Source organism: Pygoscelis adeliae, unplaced genomic scaffold (genome assembly GCF_000699105.1).
Source record: "Pygoscelis adeliae isolate BGI_AS28 unplaced genomic scaffold, ASM69910v1 Scaffold120, whole genome shotgun sequence".
NCBI classification, from domain to species: Eukaryota; Metazoa; Chordata; class Aves; order Sphenisciformes; family Spheniscidae; genus Pygoscelis; species Pygoscelis adeliae.
The window spans coordinates 8,144,093-8,155,447 of NW_008824032.1; the positions used below are offsets into that span (position 1 = coordinate 8,144,093).

Sequence of the window (11,355 nt, forward strand, 5' to 3'; positions counted from 1 at the left end):
TGGTGTGCGGCTGGGGGGGGCCGGCACGCACACGCGGCTGTTTTGAGGGAAACTCTGTGCTGTGTCAGCAGTAATAAACTTTTCTTTTCTTAGTCACATAGTCTTTGAAAAGACTCTCCGAGTATTTTGTCCCAAGTAATTGTTTTTGCCGCTGCTGTTCCCTGGGCAGCTTGTCTGTTCTTTGTCCTAACTCTTTTCCTTTCCTCTTTTCAGTATTCCTGCTTCTCACTGCTTGATCCATGAGGGAAGCATGGTGGAGCTGCAAGTCCTGGTATCCTCAAAGTGGAAACAAAGGTTTGAACATTTGGAATTGTTTGATGGTGGCAGACTTGCAATTAACCTTCTAGAATTGAAAGGGCTTAACCAGCCTTGAGGCCTTCACTTAGCATGTTTCAAAATGTTTGCTCTTTTTATTAGCAATTATATTCGATGGTATACACCTAAGTGATCACATAATGGTTTTTTTTTTAACAGAATTGAACATGGCTCTGTGGCTGGGTTCATCCAAGACTCGCGATGGTTGCACCGTATTCACCAGTTTTAATTCTCATAAAGTTCTTGCAGCAGTCCTGGTTGGCTGCCAGTTTAAAAAAAGATCACATCCAAAGTTTTTCTGTTCCTGAGGTGCTTTAAGGATGAGGTGGCCTGGGCAGAGTAGCTAAAAGAATAGCTGTTTCCTTACACCTTGAAATCATAGGACACTTCTGAGACTCTGAACATAGACAATATTCTTGCCTGAGCAGGTTGGTTTTTTTATTGCTAAAATTAAAAACCAAACAACTCAAACCCCTAGGAATCTTTATCTAGAGAACAATGCTTTTTTAAAAAGCTTTATTGCCAGTGTTCACGGCCTTTTGCTGTGTAGGAGTCTGGATGTAAAGTGCAGATCGAGAGAATTTGTCTGTGATGTTTTTGGTGCAAAGTACTTTTTAAAGAATGCTTAGAGTTCCTTTACTGGCTCCTGCAGTTCAAATCTTGTTTTATTCTTTGGTAGGTTGTTTTACCGATGCCTTGAAAGTAAGTTGAATGGGAAGAAATGGTGTGGAAGCATCCCGTGGCAGGTAGGAATGTTTCATTTGTATTCTAGTATCAGCTTATCCCAGTGTGACTTTTCATTCTGTATACTGTAATCACCTCTGAGACTACATAGTAGGAGAGCCTGTATTTTCTAGCTGAAAAGTGTATCAGCCTGCTGCCCTCCAGATGAGACTTCTCTTGTTCCTAAATTGTGTGAAGAAATTGCTGTTCTCCAGTCTTAAAAGAAACTTGGGTTTGATCTCTGGCCATCATCTTCTCTTGAGGATGATGCTGTTGGGACTTGATCCCAAAAAAACCATGGGAATGGCAAAGAAAGCAGAAAACCAGCAGTTTTGTTTTGTTTTCCTTGTGATATGTTTATCCTGATCCTGTTAAAATGATAGGAAAGATGATGTTCATAGAGAATGAAGTCGTGCTTGAGATGGCCAGGTTGTGTGTATAGTTAGCAAGCTTTAATAATTTGTACATTAGCACTTACTCCCTTGTATATATTGCAGGACCCAAAAGCTACCAGTGTGTCAAAAACCTTAGAATCACAGCCCAACACAGCACCTCTCTTCAGTCCCAGTGGCCAAAGAAATCCGTTCAAAGTGATAGACAAAAATTGTGAACCATCGTCCTGGAAACAAATTAAGCAAGGCAATGGAGAGGAAAGTAAAGCAAAAGGAGTAAAAGCAGAGAAAGAAAGCGTACTGGTGTCACACAAAGAAAAGAAATCAACCTCTGATTCCTCCATAGAGAGAGAACCTCTAGAAGGGCTGAAAACTAAAAAGAAGCAGTCCACGGGAAATAGGATTGATCCAGAACTTAAGGAAAGCACAGTGTCTGAATCTAAACTTGGTCTTTCTGAGACTTGGAAAGGGAAAAACACCCTTTGGGAGGAAGAGAAATATGGTGGCAGGGAATCCAAGAAGTCTTCCGAGTGTGTGGAGAAAGAGCCAGGCAGGAGATCAAAGTTTTTTCCACTAAGTCTTGGAAAGCAAAGTACAAGTACCAAGCCTCCAGAGGAGGAGCAGCTCGGGGAGAAAAGCTTAAAAAGCTGTGGGGATAAACAAACCAGAGGGAAAGAATACGTTGGTGGGAAGAATGGAGAGATTAAACCGATATCTAAAGAAGATGCTATTTCCCCAGCGGTACCACAGTCGGCGTTGCAACATGCTGCCCTGAAGGGGGGAGCAGAGACCGTGCCACCCAAGACACAAATCAGGTCAGGGCTGGGACAGCCTGCTGATAAAGTCTCTGGCAGTGACGCTGATGAAGTAGGATTTGTTTATTCCTCATCAGGTAAAAGTAAACCTGAGAAATCAGTTGAGGGTTTGCAGTCAAGAGAGATTCCTTCAGGAAAATCAGGGGAGAGTATGCAGGGGACACCTTTGCCAGGAGTTGCAGCATCACATCATGTGGAAGGACCCCAGGACCCTAAAGCTCTTCACAACCATCTTGTAGTCCAGCTGAAGCAGAAGAAGGTCAATTATTGCACCTGTTACTCCTTTCTTTTTTTTTTTTGGTTCTGTGTTCAGGGTGACTTCCCTTACTTGTGATGGGCATCAGAATATGGTATCCCCTCACAGCAGAAACTCAAAATATTTGGATGGTTTAGGAAGATGGGGCAAGGGAGGGAATTCAGCCTAGGCACAGGCTAGTTGTTTTAAGCCACATAGGAGACAATTACCCCTAAGGTAATACAACCTTCTGCATTTGGGGGTGCTCAGTTTTCACCTGCCTGAGGTTGTGTCTGTCTCTTACCCAGAAAGTAATTTGCCTAAGATGGAACAGCACACAGACAACTTAACCTTTTTAAATAACGTGGCTGTTTCTAGTGGTCTCTCTTGGCCTTGTGGAGTAAAAGTGATCTAACCATGAAAACTGACACTAAGAGGAAATAAACTACCTGTCTGTTTGCTTTTTTTATAATTGCCAATAATTATGTTTCATAGTTTTTATTATAAAAACCCCTGTTTGCCTAGAGCTCGGAACAGAACCTCAAACAGTCAGAACTGTCGTTCCTGCTAGTATAGCAAGAAACGTGCAAGTAGGTTGAACTTCGGGTGCTTTGAGAGATGTTAAGATTGTCCGAGTCACTTGACTACCTGTTCATCCTGTTTCATAAAAAGGGGGGGGGGCCCTGCATCCTTTCATCTCTTCTAAAGTATGCTAATGCTTAGTTTATTTTCTGCTAAAAGACTATTTAATCACACTGAATGGCACTTAAATGCTTTTGGAGATTGTAGAACAGTATCAAAATACAAATTACTGTGGCATAAGGTTAGTGTTTTTAAACTTCTGACTTGATTGTTCTCTGCTGGCAGAGAGCTTGGTAAGCACATTCAAATTTTGGATTCTTTTTTGTTTTGCAGAGCACATTGGCTACAGTGAACATCCAGCTGCTGCCAGATAAAGGGGAACGGTTATTAAAGCAAGTGCAGGATTTGGAAGCTGCACTCAGTGCTCTTAACATTTCGACAGCAGATACTACTGAAAAAGGTAGGACTAAATTTTTTTGCCCCAGAACTTTGCAAAACAGTTTGTCTTACTATAGTTGTTAATATTGAGGAAAAATAGCATAAACTTATATATGGTATGTGGCCTATATAAACTTTGTTGAGATTCACTGAAGATGAAAAGTGTTAGTTGCAAAGTGTGTGTCTGGGAGAGGATGAATGGAACAACTCAAATGTTTCCTCTGAAGTGTGGTGGCTTCCCAAGAGAGTTTCCTTCCACGGTTAGGACCCAGGGCTAGTTCTCTTTCCAGCTTTGGCTACATGATTGAGGCAGGTGTCCCTCTGAGGACTTGCCAGTGAAGTGTTAACTTCCTCTTTGTTGCAGTATGGAACCATGTTGCTTATAGAATCGTTTAGGTTGGAAAAGACCTTTAAGATCATCGAGTCCAACCATTAACCTAACACTGCCAAGTCCACCACTACACCATGTCCCTAAGCACCACATCTACACGTCTTTTCAATACCTCCAGGGATGGTGACTCATGTTTTGGCTGCTGTGTCTGAACGTTTAAGTTACCAGATGCAAGATAAGCAGCTTCCAGTGTGCCATTCCTGTAAAATGATTTCCTAATTCTATTAACTAGTATTAATCACCTATGGAAGAGAGGCATTTTGTTGAGTTACCTGTATGATCATCTCAACAGGAGAGTTACTTTGTAATCATAATATCAATTGTGTCGATGAAAAGATCCAGTTTGACAACTCTGGAAACTGAAGATCTCTAGTAAAGAAACAGTAACTCAGGCCACCACATAACAAGCAGTCCCAATGTCTTATAACATAATCTGGTTTTAAGCAGGACAGACCTTTCCAGGAAGGAGAGAAAAGCTCAGAGTTCTTGGCCCATTCGTTCTTGGATGTTCTGGTAGTTTTTGCGACCAAAACATTGACAAGAAAGATGTCTTTAAAAGGAACAAATCCTCTGGGAACAGTGTGCAAAATTGACCTCGTGTTTGCACTAATCTGACCACAGTTGCAAAATTCACTGTGTTGGTATAAACCACACACTGAGGCTTGAGCTGAACTGCATTGCCTGTCATGTAGGAGCAGGCTAAGAGCATGCATGTTAGTAGTTGCGGTGGCTCAGCTGATATGGTAACCTGCTACCCTGCTGTTAAATCCGTGTGACCACTTAATAATATTTTGCAAGCAGAACATTGCGCAAAATGAAGGCCCTTCTCTGGGCTGTAACAAAAGGCTCTGAGGTCCATTGTGCAACCTTTTCAGCCTGCAATTCCTTTCTTCTTAAGGGGAGGATAGTGCAAGCAGTGGCTGTCGTGAGGAATCTTTGCCTAACCCATTTGGCAGGCCAGGCGGTACAAAGCTGATACCACCACTCCCGCTCCAGGATCCTATAGCAGGGACCTCTTCAGGCTCACACAGTCACACCTCTGCCGCTGCTGCTTTGGGTTCCAGTGAATATTGTGGCCGTGGTTTTGGAAGTAAGTAAGGAAAGACTTTTTTTTTTTTTTTTTATTAAAGACAACACTGGTGAGGACTAGTTTTCAAAGAATCCTGCAACTGGTGGATATATGCGAGAGTACTAAGCCTCTTATTACTGTGAGCTGCGTACTGCCCCTCGGGCATCTGTAGCCATTGAGATCAATCTCTGAGATGAAAGAGCTGCTTGGGAGAGCTAGCTTTGTAAACACACCTCATGCATAATACTGTATCTTTTCAGTGAACTCTGCTGTGCAGAATCTATATGGAGGAAGAATGACAGAAGACCGAATCAGGGCTGTACACAGTGCCACAAGTGATGCTATTAATCATCTTCACAAATCTCTGGAATCCTGTCCAACAGAGCAGACAGTAGCTGAAGATCCCTCTGGCCTGAAGGTGAGTTGGCAAGGATGGAGGATGTGCTGCTGAACTTAGAGGTTTACTGTTACCTCCATTGTGAAGCGTAACATCAGGAGAATATGCTAGAGCATACTCTCCTTTCACATTTTACTTTGCAGTTTTCAACCTGCTGGAAGGAGGCACTCTAATTACTTCCCACTCATGAGAGTTCCTTCAGATTGGCAATACTGATGTTCTAACCTCCTGCTGTGGTGTCTTCAGAATATTTAGCGCTTGAATGAAGTAGTAGTACCTAAGACAAAGCAACCAACTCACAACCATTTGTTTATACACGTCTGGCAGAGCAGAAGCAGGTCTCTAGTGAGAACTTTGTTATTGCTCTTTTCTCCCAGTTAAGTCTCCCAGTGAACTATAAGAAATAGTCTTTTTAAAGTGTTGCAGATGATCGAGTTCATGCAAACCAATGGACTCCAGAGTAGTCAGTTCTGATTTACCAAAGAGCAGCTCTTTATCTGTACGGTGGTAGAGAACCCATAGTTGAGGTTATGTGCAAGGTACTGTAAGGCACTTGCCTCTGCAAGACGGTGTGTTGATGTATGTATGTTGTGTCACTTGCCAGATCCACTTGGGACCTTTTCAGTGCTGGGGAAGGCCATGTAATGTCTTATGACGATAGTATGTAGTCCGTCTTCTTGTCTTTTAAGAATCTGTAGGGGTCTTAGACTTGGTGAGAAAAGGGGAAGTGTTCTTAATCCCCCTCCTTGACAGCGATGCCTGTTGTGAGCAAGGTAGGCTTGGGTGGATTTTCCACCTGAACAAGCCACCCTCGCGTGCTCTCAGAGCACTGTGAGGTGCTAGGATGGTTTGTGTGTAAAGCATTAGCAAGACTGATCTGTGGTACTGCTGACCTCCTGTCTGCAGGAGATGCTTATCTTGGGTGTCCCTGTCCATGTGGGAAAAGAACAGGTAGGCAAACTCCTTTTAGTAAGATTGTAGTAGGACAGTTCAACTGGATAATTTGGTACAGAAAGCAGAAGTGTCTGAAGCTTGCAAGGTGTTTCCTTCAAATCCTCTGTCTCATCCTTTCAGGTTCCACTGCTGCTGCATCAAAAACAAGCGCTTGCATGGCTACTCTGGAGAGAGAGTCAGAGACCGTGTGGAGGAATTCTGGGTAAGCAACAGAACAGGAAAGTGGACTGGGGGGGGGCAGATTTATGGTAGCAAAAGCTTGGCACGGCTGAGGGAACCGGGGTTGTTTAGCCTGGAGAAAAGGAGGCTGAGGGGACGCCTTATCGCTCTCTACAACTACCTGAAAGGAGGTTGTAGCGAGGTGGGTGTCCGTCTCTTCTCCCAAGTAACAAGTGATAGGACAAGAGGAAATGGCCTCAAGTTGCACCAGGGGAGGTTTAGATTGGATATCAGGAAAAATTTCTTCACCGAAAGGGTTGTCAAGCGTTGGAACAGGCTGCCCAGGGAAGTGGTTGAGTCCCCATCCCTGGAGGTATTTAGAAGATGGGTAGATGTGGTGCTTAGGGACATGGTTTAGAGGTGGACTTGGCAGTGCTAGGTTTACGGTTGGACTCGATGATCTTAAAGGTCCATTCCAACCTAAATGATTTTATGCTTCTATAACTTACTCGGAGGCCAATAACTAGTTATTTTGTAGGCATGTCAAGGGGCTTGTTTTTCTGTGCCCTTCAACCAATTACAGCTATTAACCCATTACTAAATCATGCTCTGAAATGATCAGACGTGTATTTTTATTTCCAGGGCTCCCCAGGGCAATTTCTGTTGCAGTATTTACTTCAGTGTAGATCTGAGCTAGGGGGGCTCATTTCTGCAGGTCATCACAACTTCTGTGTGTCTCTTTTTCCAGCGGATGACATGGGTTTGGGGAAGACTCTAACGATGATTGCTCTCATTCTGGTCCAGAAGCAGCTGAAGACAGAGAAAAGAAAGGAGAAGTTAGAAATATGGCTATCCAAAAATGGTACAGAATTGTTTCCATAATACAGTACATACATTATGATGCACTGCCATTTGAAATGCCCAAAGTGTTATAGGCTAACAGCTCTTAAAACAACAGACTCTTATCTCTGCTGACTTCCCTTCTGCAGGACAATTCCATGGGGCTTAGTGTTTAGTGCACTCCCTTGCAGGGCTTTTCTCTTGATCAGTGTAATTTGCTCTTCCATTGGATGTGTAGGATTTCCTAACTCATTGCTTTATGTTGGTTTAGATTTTTTTTTTATCGGTTAGTTTCCTGAACCAGGTAAAGCCAGCATATGCTGTTTTTAAAAAAGTTTTATAGTTTTTTCAACATACACAAACATATGCAGAGTTTTCATAGCATAAGGACTTAAATTAGTTACTACTCACCTCCTTGTGACTGTTTTTTTCTTTTTTTTTTTTTTTTTTTTCCCCCCATAAGATTAGTTTGATCTTGTCCATGGAGATAAGGATGTTAGAGTCTTTAAATGGTATAGCTTCTGTGTCCACAACCTGTCACTGTCTCTATCCTCATGGAATTGGTTGGGCTACTTTTTCCTGTTTTGCCAAGCTTACTGACCGTGTGTTTGTTTTTCCTGTGTGGTTCAAAATGGTAACATTTCAGTCTTCTAGAACAGGAAAGGATCATTTGTTTGGAACTGTATTCTCAGGAGAGATCAGGGTTAGTTCCTGAATTCTAACCTTTCAGCCTATCCAAAGGAAGTGCATAGATATGTAGTATAACTCTGAGTGGAGAGCAAGTGATGCTTTAGTGTTTAGAGTTTTTTCCACCCAGAACTAACAGTCCCCAGGAAAGCAGTGTGGAGATGTCTGCTTCGCAAACTGTGTTCACAGGAAAATTGGACCAATCTTCTTAATTGTTGTGACTTTCTAAAACTTCTGTCTTTGTTGTAGTCTAATGTGAAGACATTGAAACCTGTCTGCAATATTTCCCTGCAGATTCCACTGTTATCCCTTCCCACAGCACTTTAATCATTTGTCCTGCATCCTTGATCCATCACTGGAAGAAAGAGATTGACAGACGTGTGGGCTGTGGCAAACTGAGGGTGTATTTGTACCATGGGCCAAACAGAGATAAACATGCAGAGATGTAAGTGCTAAACTATAAATATGACCAAGAAAAGTAAAATACTACTTAGTGAGAGACTGTGTGTATCAGAGTTGAAATTCAGTGGTTGTAGAATGATGGAAGAAGCTGAAGTGTGGAAGTGTGGAGGATCCAGAAGGTCAGGCTGATGTCTGCTGTTAAGGTGTATATAGCAAAACCTTTATGACCTGTACCCAAGCTGAGCGGTTCTGGTGCGGGCTATTGCTGTTCCTGATAACAAAAAAAGGTGTACATTCACTGAAACATCTCTTGATTGCAGAGAATGTCAGTGGCAGTTTCTTCCATGCTTGTGCTTTCTGGTTATATTTTTTTTTATCAGCTGTATGTATAGATCAGAAAATTTTCTACACGACTTCAGGCCATGCTCAGCAGTGGTGCATGGTGCCATATTCTAAGTAGTGTTCTTCTCATGTGGAGTGCATTCTATACCATTGGCTTTTACCATCTTGAGCTTGCTGTGGCTACTTTCAGTATCCATAAAACGGGGACAACGTGCCCTTCCTGTTTGACTGCTATGAAGCTCCATTTTCTGTAAAACTCTGCACTTCAGCTCTTGTAGAACTGGGTTCTTAAAGCTTGAGCGTGCATTTTGTCTGCCTTGCAAAATGCATTCCTCAGCTGTTCTTATTCCTGATTACTACTTTGCCTTTGTGCAGGCTCTCTGAATACGATGTTGTTGTCACAACCTACAGCCTTGTCTCCAAGGAGGTTCCCACAAGCAAAGAGGAGGGGGAAGTCCCTGCTGAGGACCATGATGTGGGGGTGAGAAGCCATATTCTTGACAGAAGATTGCCTTATCGTTTTGTTCTGAGGCGTTGCAAGCCATTATTATTTCAAATAGCACTTTATGTATGATACAGTGAGCAGTAGGTTGAATATTATTTCCCCCCCCCCCCATAAGACCCCTGTTGAGTTTGCACAATAAAAATACAGTGATGAGAGAAAGTGCTGTGAAGTGCAGAAAGAAAACGAGGGTGAAAATATTCACAATAAATCTGTTCTGTAGTAATATAGAATATGCTACATGGAATAAATTGAAATGTCCTAGAAAATAATTTTAAGACCACGATGACGAATCTTATACTCCTCCTTTCGAGGTGAGACCGTAAAGGAACACTAGAATCTCCTGCTTGGTATTCTTTGCTGCTTGAAGCACTAATGTCACTTCAAACTACCAGAAACCTGTTGCGCTCAGGCTCTGGGTCAGTCTGAACTGAGACTGTGGCAGCTTACATGCTGCACTCTTGAAGAAACAGCAGTGTCTTTGCTAGTCTATGAAAATAATAAAGTGATTGCTGAATGCTTACTGAACTTGGCTACACAGTGTAGAGGAAGTCCCTTGCTGGTGGATATTTTTGTCTCCTACCTCTGTGCACAGATCTAGATGTAGCTCTTAAAGCAAACAGGCCTTTGAATTTCCTGAAACTTCAAGGTGGCATCTATAAAACTGTAGAGAGATCAGAAAAATTATATGTGGTCCTTTGTCCCAGCCTAGCAAAATTTTACTGATATGGAATGCCTCTTGGGAAGAAAGAGGTGATAAAATGTTAAAAGCAAGAAAAACAGCAAAAGATTAGAAACTGTTATTAAGAACAGGCAAATGTTATATTCTTCAGCTTATAAACTTTCATGGAAGCTTTGAAGAGCTGATTTTTTTTGAGAGCGTCTCTTACATGACAGTAAGAGCTCAGATTACTGCCGACTAACACCAGGAAAAGGCTTCTTGCTGGAAAAATATGTTTACTTGTAGCTCTTTAGAGAGCCTAGCAAGGTTACTGCTCTGTGTTATAAATAGTCTGCTTTTCTTTCAGAGTGGGTCATCTCCCTGTTGCCCTCTGCTCAGGGTAGCTTGGGCTCGAGTTATATTGGATGAAGCTCACAATATTAAAAACCCAAAGGTTCAAACCTCTATAGCTGTGTGCAAACTGAGAGCCAGTGCCAGATGGGCTGTCACCGGGACACCGATACAGAACAACCTACTGGACATGTATTCTCTTCTGAGGTGAACTGACTGCACGTGAGGCACACGGACAGGCCTCCTATTCCAGTAATTCTTCATTGACAAAGTGCTGAAGTTGTTTCTAAGATACGTGAGGCAGTGAGACTAGCTGTATTAACACTTCAGGCACTGGATTGCAAAGGCTGTGGCTGAAGCATTGCACAAGGCTGACCATGTGTCTACTGTAGCATGTAGCTATTCTGCTTTCATAGAGGACAAAGGAGAAACTACTTCAGATCTCCTATGTCTCCAAGATGAATATCCACAAAACCAATTTTAATGAACAGCAGTTTTGTGTGATAATCCTTGTTCCTACCAGGGCAGCCTGGCAGGACCTTATTAAAGAGTGTTGTGCTACAAGGGCATTGAAAGAAAGGGTGAAAACTGTGGCTTCTCTAAACAAATGATAAACAGGTTAAACTCTGCGCTACTCATTACTGAGGGGGGAAAGATTATGAAGGGTGTTGGAGAACCAGAGAGAACTTGCATTTGAAATTTATTTTGGATAACTGAAATTTAATTTTAAATTAAGAGGTACGGGATTTTGAAATAACAAATTAATATGCTTTTTGGCAAGTGCCTGTGCTTCTTGATGCCCTTCATTTGCTGGTCATGCTTGAGACATAATGAGCTAAGGGGAATTGATGGGTACAGAACCAGAAAGACACTTTCACTGTGCTAATGATGGTAAGACTTTTGAGCAAACAAGTTATCGGTGTTGTTACACTGGAAGTGTTTTACTGCTCCTAGCAGTTGTGGCTGAACCGGAAATGGTTTGTTTTGGATAGCAAGGAATTTGGTTCTGGTCTGTCGTGGTTTAACCCCAGCCAGCAACTAAGCACCACACAGCCGCTTGCTCACTCCCCTCTGGTGGGATGGGGAAGAGAATCGGAAGA

At 42.5% G+C, this 11,355-nt stretch overlaps 1 protein-coding gene across 1 annotated transcript in view; it reads left to right on the forward strand.

Annotated features, from left to right (window-relative positions):
- Nucleotides 1–11,355, forward strand: part of TTF2 (transcription termination factor, RNA polymerase II) — a 23,975-nt gene that overhangs the window by 2,443 nt on the left and 10,177 nt on the right. Inside the window, exons 2-12 of the mRNA XM_009330637.1 lie at nucleotides 214–294; nucleotides 995–1,061; nucleotides 1,536–2,504; nucleotides 3,396–3,522; nucleotides 4,790–4,981; nucleotides 5,221–5,378; nucleotides 6,432–6,513; nucleotides 7,219–7,332; nucleotides 8,292–8,442; nucleotides 9,117–9,222; nucleotides 10,272–10,462. Coding sequence (XP_009328912.1) covers nucleotides 214–294; nucleotides 995–1,061; nucleotides 1,536–2,504; nucleotides 3,396–3,522; nucleotides 4,790–4,981; nucleotides 5,221–5,378; nucleotides 6,432–6,513; nucleotides 7,219–7,332; nucleotides 8,292–8,442; nucleotides 9,117–9,222; nucleotides 10,272–10,462 — 2,238 coding nt within the window. The remainder of the gene's footprint in view (nucleotides 1–213; nucleotides 295–994; nucleotides 1,062–1,535; nucleotides 2,505–3,395; nucleotides 3,523–4,789; nucleotides 4,982–5,220; nucleotides 5,379–6,431; nucleotides 6,514–7,218; nucleotides 7,333–8,291; nucleotides 8,443–9,116; nucleotides 9,223–10,271; nucleotides 10,463–11,355) is intronic.